The sequence below is a fragment of the Moschus berezovskii genome, chromosome 16 (genome assembly GCF_049115385.1).
Source record: "Moschus berezovskii isolate FMDL1 chromosome 16, NW_MosBer_1.0, whole genome shotgun sequence".
NCBI lineage: Eukaryota > Metazoa > Chordata > Mammalia > Artiodactyla > Moschidae > Moschus > Moschus berezovskii.
In genome coordinates this window covers 12295881-12314596 of record NC_142475.1, presented here as the reverse complement: position 1 = coordinate 12314596, position 18716 = coordinate 12295881, and the positions used below count along the sequence as shown (strand labels likewise).

General features: G+C 40.8%; 1 protein-coding gene across 4 annotated transcripts in view; it reads right to left on the bottom strand.

Annotated features, from left to right (window-relative positions):
- Positions 1-12746, bottom strand: part of INTS8 (integrator complex subunit 8) — a 46902-nt gene extending 34156 nt beyond the window's left edge. The window contains exons 1-8 of one of the 4 annotated variants that reach the window (XR_016039332.1): positions 12450-12746; positions 9793-9967; positions 8018-8158; positions 7510-7581; positions 6741-6792; positions 5687-5869; positions 2002-2109; positions 495-650 (exon numbers count right to left, since the gene is read on the bottom strand). Coding sequence is in view for 3 of the 4 variants with exons in the window: in XM_055432563.2 (XP_055288538.1) it covers positions 495-650; positions 2002-2109; positions 5687-5869; positions 6741-6792; positions 7510-7581; positions 8018-8158; positions 9793-9967; positions 12450-12579 (1017 nt within the window). In the remaining variant the exon portion in view is untranslated. The other 3 variants (XM_055432563.2, XM_088844672.1, XM_055432564.2) reach the window with 3 other exon arrangements.
- Positions 12747-18716: the final 5970 nt, after the last annotated feature.

Sequence of the window (18716 nt, the reverse complement as noted above, 5' to 3'; positions counted from 1 at the left end):
GGAGGACCAGCCTCCCTGGAAAAGCGGGCTATGTAATAGACTATCCAAACAGACCAAAACTGCTCTGCTCACCCTCTCCTTCAGTCTTACTGTTCGCAGTGGCTAATAAGGTCAAGGCTGGAAGACCGTAATTTCAGATCTTTAGCCTCCATAAAACCAAAAGTTCTCTACCTGTAATTTTAAAAGTTAAAAGTTCTGCCTACAGAGTTTCTTACAGAATGTACTTAAAATGGGCAAATTTTATACCTTCAAGAAAGGATAATTATCAGTAATATGAGTCAACATCTATCCAGTGCTCTGCCTTAAGAGTTTATAAACTATATTTTCATTTGACTCTCAAAAAAAAGCTTTATAATTACAACTATTTTATAGGCCAATCTGTTTGACGTGCCCCAAATGGGACAACTGTAAATGGTGATGTCAGGATTTGAACTCGGTTGTCTGGCTTCCAATGCTTTCCAACGACACTACTGTATCCCCATCATACATCTTACCTGATAGTTGCCAGATTTCAAACAAATATGGACCTGACTATATGGAGTCAATTGTTGAGTTGTACTATCAGAGGAAGGTACGAGAACATCACATGCTTGACAATAGCCAGCTAACCGCTTCTCATCTATGGTACAATGAAGAGATAATGAACCTATCTGTAAAGTAAGAGGTATATATCATTATCCATCAATGTAATAGAAACAATAGTCTAGCACCCATTTATTGCATTTTAACAGTATAAGAAAATGCCAACAGAAAATAGGAACCATAAAAAATGAAAAAGTTAAAGGTTTAGAGCAGGGGTCAGCAAACTATTGCTAACAGGCCAAAACCAGCCCATGTCCTGTTTTTATAGATTCTGTGACCTAAGAATAATCCTTAGCATCGTAAAGGGAGGAAAAAAAAAAAATTAAGAATATGCCACAGAAACTATATGGCCCACAAAGCCTACAATATTTATTATTTAGCCCTTTACAAAAACATTTACTGATTCCTGGTTTAGAGTTTTCAGGCCAACATAAAAAGGTAGATGTTATTATCACTCTGTAGGTATAACAACAATTAAGATATTAACAAAGAATGAAAACTGTTAGAAAAAAGATTTTTTAAGACATACTTTTTTAAAAAATTAAAGCTTTAAATTACTATACTCATAACGCCATAAAATCAGAAATCTGATGAGTTTCCCAGGCAAATGAAAATGAGAATTCCCACAAAGTATATCTCTAGTGCATTTATTCAATGTTTCTGGTGAAGAAAAGAAAGGTTGAAGTGAGAATTTTTCTCGCCACCAGGCATATAAAAACCTAGTTATATACTTAAAAATTCAGTTGTGTGAATCACAAAAAGAAAAATCAAACAATAAACACATGAAAACGTTTGCCCTACTAGGAATTAAGGAAACACAACTCTTTTAAAGGTATTCTAGATAAATATCAAATTAGCAATTAAAAACACTTCACTCTGATAGCAGAGCCCTCAGAGAAATGTACCCAGAAATCAATTTGGCTTTGTATATTACATCCTTTAAAAAAATTAATGACCACTGACATGGTAATTCTACTTGCAGGAATTTAACTTTCTATAAAGTCCAAACAAAAATTTATGCTTGGAGATATAAATTTTGCAACTTTATAATAAATAAGAACAGCAAACTATCTAAATGCTCAAACATTAGGAAAATCATAGCACATCTATATAGAACAGAAAAGGATAGATACATTTAAAATATCTATTCTAACATTTTAGCAAGATATAAAATAGCATGAGCTTAACTGTATAAAAACATAAAGAACAAAAACTGGAAAAAAACAAAAAGCTAAAACTGCAAAAGGGGTTATTTCCAGGCAGTAGTATTACAGATTTTTTAAAATATTTCCATTAGTTTTTTGAACTATCAATTTTACTACAATGAACAGTTTTTTAATCATCAGAAAAATGAAAGCCAAAAAATATATGGATGTTTTAAAGGAATGAAAATCATGTGACCATTATGACTGTATTTACCTCTGCAATTAGTTCTTTGGTTCTAAAAAATTTTTCTCTGGCATTTTCATAGACAGCTGGATTTGTAGAGCCTTGCTGGAAGTATGCTGCACCCAAATCATAACACACCTAAAATGGTAATGAATACCAATTTGCTCAGTGATTTTTCATGAACTTAAGAGCTGACAAAACTCAAAATCACCTTTATCTCAGCAACATAGTTACACATGTAGCAAAAAAGAAAAAAACATTTTAATGAGCAGTAAAACAGTCAAGGTTCTTAGTCACAAGCAACAGAAACCAACTCTGACTGACTTAAGGGGACTTACTGGTAAGACGTCAGGCGGCCTACAGAATTATTGAGAAAGCCAAAGAATCAGGCCTGGAAAATAAACGGGGGATGGGAAGCAAGCAGCCAGAACTAAGAGCCACCACTGATGCAGTGAAACACCGCACAGCCATCTCAACAGCCAAAGCACAGATCCTGGAAACTGCAGCCAGCAGGGCCAGACACTGAAAGCAGCAGCTCCGCTCCTGCCAGGGCTGCCCGGAAACGAGACTTTCCTGTCCCTGCTGCAGTTACTCACCATCACAATGGATGCTCCATCATCCCACTTCACTGTGAGTACTAGTCACTCCAGTCATGTCTGACTCTTTGCAACCCCATGGACTGTAGCCCGCCAGGCTCCTCCGTCCCTGGGATTCTCCAGGCAAGAATACTGGAGTGGATAGGCATGCCCTTCTCCAGGCGATCTTCCCAACCCAGGGATCAAATTCACATCTCCTGTGGCTTCTGCATTTGCAGGCAGATTCTTCACTGCTGAGCAACCGGGCAAGCCCAGCTAGCTCCTGTTGCTGCTGCTAAGTCGCTTCAGTTGTGTCCGACTCTGTGCAACCCCATAGATGGCAGCCCACCAGGCTCCCCCGTCCCTGGGATTCTCCAAGCAAGAGTACTGGATTGGGTTGCCATTGCCTTCTCCCAGCTAGCTCCTAATTCAGTCTAAACTGATGTGATGTGCCTGCCCTCAAGCAGGAAAAGGCTAGAGAACATGAATATCTGGAGTTGTCAGTTTTATTATAGGAAACAGGCTCTCCCTCCCATCAAGGCTCAGAAGGTACGGGATTCTTCTAACAATGAAAAAGGGGACAGCCACGGGGGTGTCTTCAAAAGGGTAGGAGGGGCAAATGTCTACTATCAAAGAACTGGCCAGAATACTGAGAAATCTGAATGAGTGAGTATAAAATGACAGCACATTTTCAGTTGCCTTTTTCTAACAGAACCTGCATACTTTTCCAGGAGCATTCTTAAACAGACACCTCAGTTCAGTTCAGTTGCTAGTCATGTCCGACTCTTTGCGACACCATGAACTGCAGTACACCAGGCCTCCCTGTCCATCACCAACTCCCAGAGTCCACCCAAACCCATGTCCATTGAGTTGGTGATGCCATCCAACCATCTCATCCTCTGTCATCCCCTTCTCCTCCTGCCCTCAATCTTTCCCAGCATCAGAGTCTTTTCCAATGAGTCAGCTCTTCACATCAGGTGGCCTAGATTTACCTAATGCAGAATTCAAAGACTGGGTTGAACTTGGCCATTTTATGAACAAGAATACTAAGGCCCAGAAAGTGACATTTCTACTTGAAAGCATATAACCAAGCACTGGCAGAGTCCAGACTTGAAGCCAGACCCTTAGGTTCCTAATATTCTATCTCAAATTTACTCCTCACAAGGCTGACTGGTCTGTCTTCTCAATCTGACTTTTTAAAAAAGCCTTCAACTTATTCCCCCAAGTAGGAGAAAGTTCAAACCCCACAGCCTGACTTTCAAGGATCTCAGAATCTGGACTGCCTTCTCTCTCCAAACCTCTCTATTCTTGTCTATTTCAATCACAGCAGTCTTCTCAACTTCCCATTCACATCGGATGTAGAAATAAATTTCATTCCATACCGTTTATTTCCATTTGCACCAAACCAACCTGAGCCAACAGATACTCATTCCTCTTTCAAACTCCTAAGCTGATACTCCTGACCAAACTGCTCTTCACTGATACGGACTATAGATACTATTCTGTCCTGTTCAACAAATCAAGATTAATTCTTCCTCAGCCTCTAGAATACTGCTTTACACTATTTAATCCACACTTAATGTTGAGCAGATTTCCACTCTACAGTGCCTCCTTCCATCTAGGATAAAGGAGTGCTAAAGTTTAAACTAAAGTATGTGTGTGTCTATAATAGAGAAAGATTTATATACACACAAGCACACCTGTATATGCACACATATTATAGATACATATAATTCCCCTTTCCAGGCAAAGACAGAGTTGTTGTCGTTGTTGTACAGTGGCTAAGTCCTGTCCAACTCTTTTGCAACCCCATGGACTGTAGCTCACCAAGCTCCTCTGTCCATGGGATTCTCCAGGCAAGAATACTCGAGTAGGTTGCCATTTCCTTCTCCAGCGGATCTTCCTGACCCAGAGATGGACTCTGCGTCTCCTGCATTGGCAGACAGATTCTTTACTGCTGAGGCACCAGGGGAGCCCTTGAAGAGGTTACCAACTGCGACTGCATCATGACTCCTACTCTATGAGACTCCACCTCAGCAAGTCTTGAGAAGGGATTATCTTTAACTCCAGAACCAGCTAATTTGAAAACGTACCTCTCAACCCTTTTTAAAGTTATTTCTGCTCTTTCAAGAATGGGAAATAGTGATAAAAGAAGTCATGCCAGACATCCCTGGTGGTCCAGTGGTTAAGAACCTGTCTGCCAATGCAGGGGATGTGGGTGGGATCGCTGGTTCAGGAAGATCCCAGATGCCTTGGGGCAACTAAGCCCATGCATCACAACCACTAAGCCTGTGCTCTAGAGTCTATGACCAGAACTACTAAAGCTCAAGAGCCGGTGCTCCACAAGCAGAGAAGACACCGTAAGTAGATAGTAGCTTCCTCTTGGCATAACTAAAGAAGGCCCGTGAGCAGCAACAATGAACCAGAGCAGCCAAAAAAATTAATTTTTAAAAATGCTATGCCAATTCACACAACGAAGAAAATACAGAACATAAAGGCTCTATCTTAGTGGCCCTCCGTAGGCAATCATTAACTCTTTTAAAATTTCTATTATACTCAAGATTCTGTGCTAGAAAGTAAGGAGACGCAAATACATTTTAAAAAAGAGAGACCTCAAAGAGTTTATATTCGAGCAAGGAAAAAGAAGTTATCAATACATAAAACATCTAACAACAAAAAACATCTGAAAGCAACAAAGCGACTAGGGTACAGAGTCACAGAGAGCGGGCAGCCTCAAGATCCTTGAAAATCTAGGTGTTTCTCTAGGAGCCTACTTTTTCAAAATCTGGCACAAAATTAGTCTTGTTTTTTCGGTCTGATTAGATTTTTTATGATGTGAATGAACTGTCAGTCAGTTCATTCATATTATTACTCCCTGCATTGTCAGTCTCTTAAAAATAACTAGGAAACTAGTTTGGAGACAAAAGATCATAAGAAATTTTCCTTCCATTTCTTTCAGAAAAATTTCAAGGGAGGTCTTATAAAATTCACAATTAACTACAATGCAAAGTTTTAATAACATCAGAAGTAAAATCAAAGGGAAGAGGGCAGAAATAAGCTCTAATTAAAAATACAAGGATGATTTTATGTAAGATTTTGCAAAATTTTGCCATGCATTGATTAAACACTGAAATAAATACCTGGCACTGCATCTCCTCGGTTTTGATCTTCAATCCAGCAGTGGAACTCTCAGTTTCTCCATTTACCATGCCTGGCTCCACGGCCAATAAGTCTAGTGTTCTCATCGTGTGGACATAAAGATCCTTGTTTAACTTAAGGGCTGCCTCTAGTACCAGGATAGAATCAGAAGCTTGTTCTTTTAGCTACAAAAGTTCAATAAACAAAATTTTAAAACACAAAAATGGCAGTACTGGACTATATTAACCAAAAAATATTTACAGGATACTTAGCAGCTTAATGTACTAGTCTATTTTTAAAATGCATCTAACATAGCAAGAGTTAAATTCTGTTAAAATTATCTTAGATTTTAAAATTCAGAAGTTTCCTATTGTGAAACTGAAAACACAAATTGGAAAAGATTGATATCTTTCTTTTATATAAAAGTTACTGATAAAAAATGTTTAAGATTTGCACCATTTCATTGATGTATTCAAGAAATGTTTTGTAGGCTTCAATGTGCCAGTCACTTTTACTAGGCATTAAATAATAATAACAACACAGGTTTTTTGCTTCCATATTCAAAATGCATTATCTGTTGTATACAGATACAGACAGTCTGATATCTTCCTTCTCCTTTCCCAGTCTCTGCACTTTGGGTGGTATCTCTGGTACATTGTAGATATTAAATAATTAAAGAGATCATTTTTAAATTATGGTTTCTACTTTTATGTTGACTAAAGCAATTTTAAAAATAACTGTATTTTTCTGAATATAAAAGTAGTTTTAGGGAATTTCTGGCAGTCCAGTGGTTAGCACTTGGCACTTTCACTTCAGTGGCCCGGATTCAATCTGACTGGGAAACTGAGATCCCAAAAGCCACACAGCATGGCCAAAAAAAAATGTAAAGTGTCAATTTAGAATATTATTAAATTACCTTCTAACAGTCAAAGTCTAAATGTCATCACATTGAGACTATGCCAACTCTTAATATATAAGATTAGAAGAAGCACCTATACATGCTCTAAATATAACACATCCCAGAAAGGTTACAGTGTAACCGATACCAATACTCACCACTTTCAAAATATTTTCTGTTAGCTCTTTCTCCTGTTGCATCTGATTCATACTAAGAGAGAAATGACAGAAGAGTATCAAATATTACTTGGAAGACTGAAAATTCAAAACTTAAAGATCATTCTTGACAGTGAGGCTGAATTTAAATTAAAAAAAATGCTTTTAATGCTATTTCTTTTCATGCTTAAACTCAATTATGATGATGCTCCTTTATTTACCGTTATTTTTTCATTTGCTTTGCATTAAAAAAAAAAAACCCTCAATTTAAAAATAAAACTTTCTGGCAGCAAAAGCTCATTTATATCAAGTTAGAAACTACACTCTAGCTCCAAATTTGGGTAAGTTGCTACTACTTGGAATTTAAGAACTAGGTTTAAAACTCCAGACCTGATCAAACTATTATACTTAACTTTTGAACTCTAAATTAAAATTTCCCACATACAGAACAAACATATCTCTTTCAAGTAAATCTAATTAAATGAAAACAGCCTTAATTCCAGGAAGCAGGTCAGCTAACATTAAGAGGGGAGGCACAGTTTACAAAGTGCTTCCCTCCTTTCTCAGAGCTCTCTACGCTAGCTATCCAGAGCCCTGTCTGATGCTCTCACCCTTCTAACCCCTCCAAACCTACCTGCATGCGGGCCTTCTGCCCTCCGATTTCTGCTTTATTCCTTCTGTACCAAGAGTTCTTAAAAACTTGCAAAATTTAAAAAAAACACAAAAAACTGACAAAAAAGTGCCAAGTAAGGGTCTTTATTGGCCAACTTACACACTTAACTGAGGAGGTCCAGGTTTTGCCTGTTTAACAGGAAAACTACTTTGAACAATTGTCCTAATTGCCCTTAAAAAAAAAAAGACAAAAGCAAAATTTAATACATTATAAATGTCACTTCAAGAATCTTTAGTACTTCCTAGAAGACTTATAAACTATCCAAAATTCTGACATATAGTAAAAACTTAATAAGTCATCCACGTCTCTATCAGAGCTATAAACTATCCAAAATTCTGACATATAGTAAAAACTTAATAAGTCATCCACGTCTCTATCAGAGCTATAAACTATCCAAAATTCTGACATATAGTAAAAACTTAATAAGTCATCCACGTCTCTATCAGAATGCTTTTCGTCTATACAGTCATGATTTCTCCACCATCTCACTATTCCCAAGATCCTCTGAGAGATCCCTAGAATGAATGACTTAAAAAGCACATCCCTGAAGTCAGAACGCAATTAAAGAAAGGCTGCCCAACATATTTTAGGTTTATGAAAAATTTACCATCTATTGTAGAGAAGTATGGCCATGGCAGTGGTTGGAGGTAAAGTGGCCAGATCCATGTCTATGTGCTTTGTCCCGGGAGGAACTTTACTGATGCACAACAGTTCATTCAACAACATATTCAATACTGGAACAGACAAACTTAAAAAGGAAGAATCAAAAGACACATAAGTTGTGCAAGTACACAATGCACAATTCAGTACTTTGCTAAAAATAATTATATTGCTTAAGTAGTAAATCCACAGGGCCATTCTATTCATCTGTCTCAACAATGTAAATGAAAATTTACCAAAAGATTTTTTAAGCTTTTATTATGAAAATAATTTAAATACATACAAAAGTAGACAGAATAATATAATACACACCAATGTGCCCATCATCCAGCTTCAACAGTTATCAATTGATGGCCAATCTTGTTTCATCTCTACTCTCACCCACTTCCCTCCTTTCCATATTACTGTAAAGCAAAGTCCCAATAGTAAATCATTTCTTCCCAAGTATTTCAGAACGGATCTCCAATAAATTACCTCCGAACATAATGACAGTATAAATTTCACATCTAAGAAATTACTGTTTATCATGAAATATCCAGTCAAGTGCTCAATTTTCCAACTCTGTCATATATAGCATACTGTGTTGCGCACATTGCTATCTTGTGATAAGCCTTGAGTCTATTAACTGATACACTCCCCCCTTAAAGAACAAACCTTTTTTTTAATCCTAATATTTAATGCTGGAAAATATATGGTGAAAAAAGTGTTCAAATACTACTAGTGTGAGTATAAACAAATATAACTCTGGAAATGCAATCCAGCATATGCATAAAGCGCTTTAACAATGTTTACACCACTTGACCTGGCAATTTAACAATTATACTAAGGACACAACTCGAAATTTATATAGAGCTTATGGACAAACACGTTTTAAAGCTCTATGACTTATAAAAGTGAAAAGCTAGAGAAAAACTAAACAACTGTCAATAGAGGAACAATTTAATAAATTATCTATACAACGGATAATCTCCAAAAACCAAACTGGGGAAATGCTCATGATATCCTGCTATATGAAATAAAACAAAAATCAAAACAGTATACAAAGTATGTTCACAACTTGTTTTAAAAACACAGGGAGGAAAACAACGAAATTACACAAAAATTTTAAAAACACTTCTTTCCTCTTCCTTATTATTTATTTTCTCAATTTCTCCAAATATTCTATAAGATATTTCTCTTTAAATTGTGAGAAGGGGGTGAAAACAAATCATTATATAACTATGCATTTGAAATATTTATTTATAAACGAATAACCACTGATTCTAATAGGACAGTTAAAAAGTTTAAGAGACAGTGATTGATTTATGACCAGTAAAATTAAGTGAATTATTTAACAAAAATAATATGTACTATAATATTATGTACGATTTATCATTAATTTTTATTTTCCTCAGATATGTAAAAGTAAAATTAAGATTTAAAACTGTTTAGGCGTGGATTTTTTCTACTTAGCATATCAAAAAATAAAAATAATAAATTGACTTATTATTGATAACACCAAGTTTATACTTTAAAAGATGACTTAAAGTCATTCAACAGGCAAATATTTTCTTATACTTTTTGAAAAATACTTGCATATTTTACCAAGAAGACACAGAAAAATAGTTTTCACTTTAAAGACCAGTATTATAAGAACACATACTGAAATAAACCAATATATCTAACAGTTCTCAAAATAAATTCATTTACATCTTCTTTTAAATTCATTTAAATCTTGTATACCTTTTCTCTAATATGTCTAAGTCCCATTTCAAATGTGCAGCAACTTTAAGAGCAAGTAGCTTTAAAACACGATTTCTCTTGTTATCAGGCGGAGGTTGAACTTGGTTTTGCTCATTAACTGAAGGTTTGGAAGCCTGTTCCAAAAACTGGACTATAAGCTGAACTGGTGCAGGATCTAGGATTTAAAAGAAAGCAATTCTTGAACTTAAGGTCTAATTATGAAGATGCAAAAGGATTCACCATATTGGTTTCTGGCCACAAAAGGAACCGAAGTAGGCCAACAGGCACATGAAAAGATACTCTGTATCCATTTGAGAACTGCAAATCAAACTACACTGAGGAATCAATCACCTCACAAAGGTAAGAATGGCTATCATCTAAAAGCCTACAAATATGAAAAACAATACAGAGGTTAGTTTAAAAAATTAATTTTTAGTAATTATTGGAATGGAAATAATAATAATAACCTATAATGGAAAATAATTTTAATTAATACTACCCAGCAATCTCACTCCTGGGCATATGTCCAGAAAAGATGAAAACTCTAATTCAAAAAGATACATGCACACCAGTGTTCACAGTGGCACTACTCACAATAGCCAACACACTGAAGAAACCTCTATGTCCCCCGACAGACGAGCGGATAAAGGGTGCAGCACATGCACACAGTGAAACAACACTCTGCATAAAAGGAAATGAGATGATACCATCTGCCGCAACACGGACGGAGCCAGAGACTACCGCACTAAGTGAGGCAGCCCAGAGAAACACAGGTGTCACGTGACAATGTTTTTACGCGGAATCAAAAAATAGTAATGATACTACAAATGAGCTTACTCACAAAACAGAGCCAGAAAGAGAACAAATTTATGGTTACCAAAGGGGCTGGGGGTTAAGGGTAAATCAGGAACTTGGGACTAACAGATACACGCTAATATACAAAGGGGAGACAACCACCACCTACCATATAGCACAGGGAATTATAGTCAATACCAATATACTGAACTATATTAAATATCAATACATCAAAACTACAGAGCACAGGGAACTATATTCAATATCAATGTACTGAACTATATTAAGTATCAATATCAAAACTACATAGCACAGGGAACTATACTCGACATTGAACTATATCCAAATAGGTTATTTTAATAACTGTAACAACCCACTCCAGTGTTCTTGCCTGGAGAATCCCATGGACAGGGGCGCCTGGTGGGGTACAGTTCATGGGGTCGCAAGAGTCCAACACGGCTGAGCGACTAAGCACATGCACAGTGGAAAACAATCTGAAAAGGAACAGGTGTATACAGGTAACTGAATCACTTCCCTATACACCTAAAACATTGTAAATCAACTACTCTTCAATTTTTTTTGAAAGTTAAGGGGTAAAAAAGGGGATCCATGAGTTTGAGTGCACTCTGGGAGTTGGTGATGGACAGAGAGGCCTGGAGTGCTGCGATTCATGGGGTCGCAAAGAGTCGGACAGGACTGAGCGACTGAACTGAAACAGTTGTGTAGTTACAATGAGTAAGGATTATGATTCACAAGAAGTGTGCCTGGCTATTAAAACGAAAGATCAGGAAGGATGTAAGAAGGAAAGATAACAGGTTCTTGCAGACGAAAGCACTTTAGAGGACAGAACATAATGGTTACAGATTGCAGTTCAGCAAACAACAATTGCCAATTAGGGGGAAAAAATGCCATGTTTAAAATTATTGCTTTAACTCTTAATTAGTGGGACCTACATCAAGTTACCTCTCTGCACCTGTTTATGTCGATGAAAAATAGAGGATCACCTACCTATCATGAAAACGGAATTATACAAGAATGCAGATATGAAGCATGAAGCACCCAGAAACACTCAACAAACGTTTATCAAAAGCACTGAATTAAAAGCACATTAATACAATATAGTGATAAAACCGCCACGTGAAGTACACCAACTTCCCGCACAGGAGTCTCCACCAGTTCTGGCCGGTGCATTAGACTGAACAAGCCACATCTGGATTCGAACTCTGTCAGCAAAATTTCATCCAAGGAAGTCACCTTTTCAGGCCAGTACCTCTTTCCGGAAATACCCGTTATTTCCCACCTTCCCTAAACGGCACTCCTGAACTGCGGTATCAATCATGAACACCATTATACAATAACCATCTTGCAACTGTGATAGCATTTTCTGCTTTCAGAAGTTTTCGCTTTGATTTACAGCCCAACTCTGGAATAATCGAGGCAGCAGAATCCCCTCGTTGAGGAATGAAACAGTCAAAATAGGGACCTAAGATTCAGCGTGAGGACCAGCCTCTGAACAGCTGACGTCTCCGCAGACCGCACCCCACGCCCAAAGTGTCCCGGGTTCAGCCCCAGGGGAGGGCTGAGGCCCCAGCCCGAGTACGGTCAAGGGGAGGGCTGAGGCCCCTACCCGAGAGGAGACCAGACGGCAAACACGAAACGGGGGCGGGCGCGGGAGGGCCTCTGTCTCCCGCTTTCTTAGGCCTCCCGGAGCGGCGCCCGCGCGGGCACGCTCGATGCCCAGTCAGACACGGGGCGGCGCCGGCCTCGGCCCCGAGGCCCGCCTCCCCGGGCCGCGGCTGAGGAGGGGCGCGGGGCGGCGGGAGCCCCGGCGGCAGGCCTCGGGCCGCGGGTGCCGCGCTTACCCGGGCAGGGCTTGCGCAGGTGTTTCTCCAACAGCGACTCCTGCAGCAGGAACTCGAACCAGGACGTCTGCGGCGGGGTGCAGGGGCGGCTGGAGGTGGCCGCCTCCCGGTCCGCCGCCTCCGCGCTCATCCTGCCCCCGCCGCCGCTACCCCCAGGGACGCTTCCCGGCTCCAACCTGACACTCGGACGCGGGCCCCGGGGGCCTCTGACGAGCTGAACTGCCCGGAAGCGAGGAGGCACGAGGAACCTCCCGGAAACCCACACAACCCAAGATGGCGGCCTGACCCCCGGCCGGGGCTGGCCGTCCTGGATCCGCCCCCACCCCACCCCCGCCGCGCCTCCAGACCAATCATTATTCGAGTTGGAGAAGGGGCGGGGGCCGATGGCCAGGCCACGCCCACTCCCAGTTACCCTGGGAGACGGCTTGCAGGTGAATTGCGTCGCTCAGTTGGCTTTCCCTGTTCCTTGAGGGTTTCTTGGGCAGCCGACAGAACAGCCTCATCGGCAGGACTCAGAGTCTTAGGGAAAGTTAGTGAACGCGAGAGATTCAGACTGTCATCTAGGCAAATCTGTGTTTGTTGATTTCAATTTTCCGACTTCCACTTCTGAGATTTCAGTTAAGTTCCCCAGTCGTGTCCGACTCTGCGACCCCATGGACTGCAGCACCCCAGGCCTCCCTGTCCACCACCAACTCCTCGAGTTTACTCAAACTTATGTGCAGTGAGTCTATCAAACTCGAGTCAGTGAGGCTATCCAACCATCTCATTCTCTGTTATCCCCTTCTGCCTTCAATCTTTCCCAACATCAAGGTCTTTTCAAATGAGTCAGTTCTTCCGATGAGGTGGCCAAAGTTTTGGAGTTTCAGCTTCAACGTTAGTTCTTCCAATGAATATTCATGACTGATTTCCTTTAGGATGGACTAGTTGGATCTCCTTGAAGTCCAAGGGACTCTCAAGAGTCTTCTCCAACACCACAGTTCAAAAGCATCAATTCTTCGGCGCTTAGTTTTCTTTATACTTCAACTCTCTCATCCGTACATGACTACTGGAAAAACCATAGCCTTATTTCTGCTTCATTGATTATGCCAAAGCCTTTGACTGTGTGGATCACAATAAACTGTGGAAAATTCTGAAAGAGATGGGAATACCAGACCACCTGACCTGCCTCTTGAGAAACCTGTATGCAGGTCAGGAAGCAACAGTCAGAACTGTACATGGAACAACAGACTGGTTCCAAATAGGAAAAGGAGTGCGTCAAGGCTGTATATTGTCACCTTGCTTATTTAACTTATATGCAGAGTACATCATGAGGAACGCTGGGCTGGAAGAAGCACAAGCTGGAATCAAGATTGCCGGGAGAAATATCAATAATCTCAGATATGCTGATGACACTACCCTTATGGCAGAAAGTGAAGAGGAACTCAAAAGCCTCTTGAAAGTGAAAGAGGAGAGTGAAAAGGTTGGCTTGAAGCTCAACATTCATAAAACAAAGATCATGGCATCTGGTCCCATCACTTCATGGGAAATAGATGGAAAAACAGTGGAAACAGTGTCAGACTTTATTTTTTGGGGCTCCAAAATCACTGCAGATGCTGATTGCAGCCATGAAATTAAAAGACGCTTACTCCTTGGAAGGAAAGTTATGACCAACCTTGATAATATATTAAAAAGCAGAGACATTACTTTGCCAACCAAGGTCCGTCTATTCAAGGCTATGGTTTTTCCCGTGGTCATGTATGGATGTGAGAGTTGGACTGTGAAGAAAGCTGATCGCCGAAGAATCGATGCTTTTGAACTGTGGTGTTGGAGAAGACTCTTGAGAGTCCCTTGTACTGCAAGGAGATCCAACCAGTCCATTCTGAGGGAGATCGATCCTGGGTATTCATTGGAGGGACTGATGCTAAAGCTGAAACTGCAATACTTTGGCCACCTCATGCGACGAGTTGACTCACTGGAAAAGACTCTGATGCTGGGAAAGGTTGGGGGCAGGAGGAGAAGGGGACGACGGAGAATGAGATGGCTGGATGGCATCACCAACTCTGTGGACATGAGTTTGAGTGAACTCTGGGAGTTGGTGATGGACAGGGAGGCCTGGCTTGCTGTGATTCATGGGGTCGCGGAGAGTCGGACACAGCTGAGCGACTGAACTGAACTGAACTGAACTGACTAGATGGACCTTTGTTGGCAAAGTAATGTCTCTGCTTTTTAATATGCTGTCTAGGTTGGTCATAACTTTTCTTCCAAGAAACAAGCATCCTTTAATTTCATGGCTGCAGTCACCATCTGCAGTGATTTTGGAGCCCAAAAAAATAGTCACTGTTTCCCCATCTATTTGCCATGAAGTGATGGGACCAGATGCCATGATCTTTGTTTTCTGAATGTTGAGCTTCAAGCCAACCTTTTCACTCTCCTCTTTCACTTTCATCAAGAGGCTCTTTAGTTCTTCACTTTCTGCCATAAGGCTGGTGTCATCTGCATATCTGAGGTTATTGATATTTCTACCGGCAATCTTGATTCCAGTTTGTGCTTCATCCAGCCCAGCGTTCCTCATGATGTACTCTGCATATAAGTTAAATAAGCAGGGTAACAATATAGAGCCTTGATGTACTCCTTTTTCTGTTTGGAACCAGTCTGTTGTTCCATGTCCATTTCTAACTGTTGCTTCCTGACCTGCATATAGATTTCTCAAGAGGCAGGTCAGGTGGTCTGGTATTCCCATCTCTTTCAGAATTTTCCACAGTTTATTGTGATCCGCAGTCAAAGGCTTTGACATATTTAATACAGCAGAAATAGATGTTTTTCTGGAACTCTGTTGCTTTTTCGATAATCCTCTGGATGTTGGCAATCACACAACTAGTTAGTATTAAAATAGGGACTTGAGTTTCCATTTTATCTGATCCCACAGGCCAAACTTAGAATTCTGCTTCATAAGAAGACAACTGGCATGCTGTGGTTCATGGGGTCGCAAAGAGCCAGACAAGACTGAGTGACTGAATTGAACTGCAGGAATTACCTGGCAGTTCAGTGGTTAAGGCTCAGCATTTTCATTGCTGTGTGCCATGCTGCTGCTGCTAAGTTGCTTCAGTCGTGTCCAACTCTGTGCGACCCCATAGAGGGTAGCCCACCAGGCTCCCCTGTCCGTGGGATTCTGCAGGCAAGAACACTGGAGTGGGTTGCCATTTCCCAGGGTTTAACCCCTGGTCGAATAACTAAGATCCCGCAAGCCGCACGGTTCAGTTCAGTTCAGTCACCCATCATGTCCAACTCTTGAACCGCAGCACGCCAGGCCTCCCTGTCCATCACCAACTCCTGGAGTCTATACAAACCCGTGTCCATTGAGTCGGTGATGCCATTCAACCATCTCATCCTCTTTTTATCCCCTTCTCCTCCTGCCCTCAATCTTTCCCAGAATCAGGGTCTTTTCAAATGAGTCAGCTCCTCGCATCAGGTGGCCAAAGTGTCGGAGTTTCAGCTTCAAAATCAGTTCTTCCAATGAATATTCAGGACTGATCTCCTTTAGGATGGTCTGGTTGGATCTCCTTGCAGTCCAAGGGACTCTCAAGAGTCTTCTGCAACACCACAGTTCAAAAGCATCAATTCTTCTGTGCTCAGCTTTCTTTATAGTCTAACTCTCACATCCATACACGACTACTGGCAAAACCATAGCCTTGACTAGATGGACCTTTGTTGGCAAAGTAATATCTCTCCTTTTTAATATGCTATCTAGGTTGGTCATAACTTTCCTTCCAAGGAGTAAGCGTCTTTTAATTTCATGGCTGCAATCACCATCTGCAGTGATTTTGGAGCCCAGAAAAATAAAGTCTGACACTGTTTCCACTGTTTCCCCGTCTATTTCCCATGAAGTGATGGGAGCAGATAAGACGCACATCATGGCCAAAAAGAAGATACCTTGCTGTTGTTTTTTTTTGTTTGTTTTTTTAATAGTTATGAACCTATAGGATGGTTGCAAGAACTGTGTACAGACCTCTCACACCCCTTTTGCCCAGATGACTCAATTGTGAATATTTTGCCACACTTCCTCCATCATTCTCTCTTCACAACACCTTCTTGGATTACCCTGTTTCCTTTGGATACCAGTAGAGGGAGCAGCTTCTCCTGGTTTGACCGGGACTGTACCAGTTTTAAAGGGAAGTCCTGCAACCTTACAAGGCCCGCCTCCTTCCCGGCAAACCCTAACAGTAGGCAAGTCGACATGCAGCAGTCCCTCACTTTGCCCGTATGCTGGATGCTGCATATCCCCTTTGAGAAGGAATACGGGAAGGGAAAGGAAGATGAGACAGGAAGCTTGTAGTAATTGTTAATCAAACGGCCTGATGGCTGTCACAGGGCCTAAAAGGCACTGGAGTGCTTAACTTTATGTCAAGAGAAAAATTCACAAAAGAGATGGTAGCAGATGTAGCAATATCAGGAAAGTGGAATTCTAGCAAACATTGTTACAATGATGGCTACATGTTACAGAGTATCTTGCAAAGGTAGCATTCTGTGCATGCTCAACAGTGATTCAAGTAGGAGTTTCTGTTTTATGCTGATCCTAAACAGCAGTCACTGGTCATAGTTTCCCCACGAAAGCTTCATGATGTAAGAAGGCTTCACTAGAGCTTAAAATATTTTCTCTCATATCCTTCCAGCATTCTTGGTTTTCCAGTAAGTTATTAACTTTTCCCTTCTGAAATCAGTTCTCCCCACTAGGAAAATAGAGTTATAACGGGGGAAAATGCATAGAGATATTATTACTGTTATGTACCCAGGTGGCACTAGAGGTAAACAATTGGCCTGCCAATCTAGGAGACGCAAGAGATGTGGTTTCGATCCCTAGCTGGGGAAGATGTCCTGGAGGAGGAAATGGCAACCCGCTCCAGTATTCTTGCCAGGAGAGTCCTGTGGACACTCGTGGCCTGGGTTCGATTCCTGGGTTGGGAAGATTCCCTGGAGGAGGAAATGGCAACCCACTCCAGTATTCTTGCCTGGAGAATCCCATGGACAGAGGGGACTGGTGGCCTACAGTCCATGGGGTCCCAATGTGTCAGACATGACTGAGCACACACACAGTGTACCTTAAAGATTTTTTCATGAAGGGTCTCTGAAAAATCATATAAATATAAATAAATTTAAATTCAGTTCATATTTATCTGAAAATTTTTAAAAAGCCAACACAACATGGTTCAATTATGAATGCATATTTAAGTATTCAGTTAAGTATTTTGCTGATGGCTGCACTGCCATCTTGTGGCCGTTTCTGGGTAGTTTGTCTACCAGTCGCGTAGATCTACCCCACTTCTGATGCTTTGCTGTGAGGAAGAAGGCATGTCACACAATGCTGGTGATTGGAGGTCATCTGTTCTTTACATAAGCTATCCTGAACAATTAACTGAATCACATCTTCATGGAGGCTTCCAAAAATAGAACTCTGGAGAGGTAAGGAGTGAGTCCTATAGCTACCAAACAAATTCCTGATGCTTACATTAACTTTTTCCGAGGCCTTCCCTGAGCCCTGTTCCCTGTTGCCATGGCATTGTGCATCCCCATCAGGGCACTCACCTCATCTCCTTGCAATTCCTGAACAGGCTAGGTTCGCTGCTAGACTCTACGCTAGTGATGGTAGGTGGGAAAGAGCAGGACAGTGGTTGCATTGTTTACCTAGTACAGTCCCTGGCACACGACAGGCACCCAATAACTATGTGCTAACTAAATAAGCCAATAACCTTAGATATGCAGATGACACCACCCTTATGGTGGAAAGTGAAGAAGAACTAAAGAGTGTCTTGATGAAAGTGAAAGAGGAGAGTGAAAAAGTTGGCTTAAAGCTTAACATTTCAGAAAACTAAGATCATGGCATCCGGTCCCATCACTTTATGGCAAATGGATGGGGAAACAGTGGAAACAGTGGCTGACTTTATTTTTGGGGGCTCCAAAATCACTGTAGATGGTGATTGCAGCCATGAAATTAAAAGAAACTTACTCTTTGGAAGACAAGTTATGACCAACCTAGACAGCATATTAAAAAGCAGAGACATTACTTTGCCAACAAAGGTCCATCTAGTCAAGGCTATGGTTTTTCCAGTGGTCATACATAGATGTGACAGTTGGACTATAAAGAAAGCTGAGCACAGAAGAATTGATGCTTTTGAACTGTGATGTTGGAGAAGACTCTTGAGAGTCCCTTGGACTGCAAGGAGGTCCAACCAGTCCATCCTAAAGGAGATCAATCCTGGGTGTTCATTGGAAGGACTGATGTTGAAGCTGAAA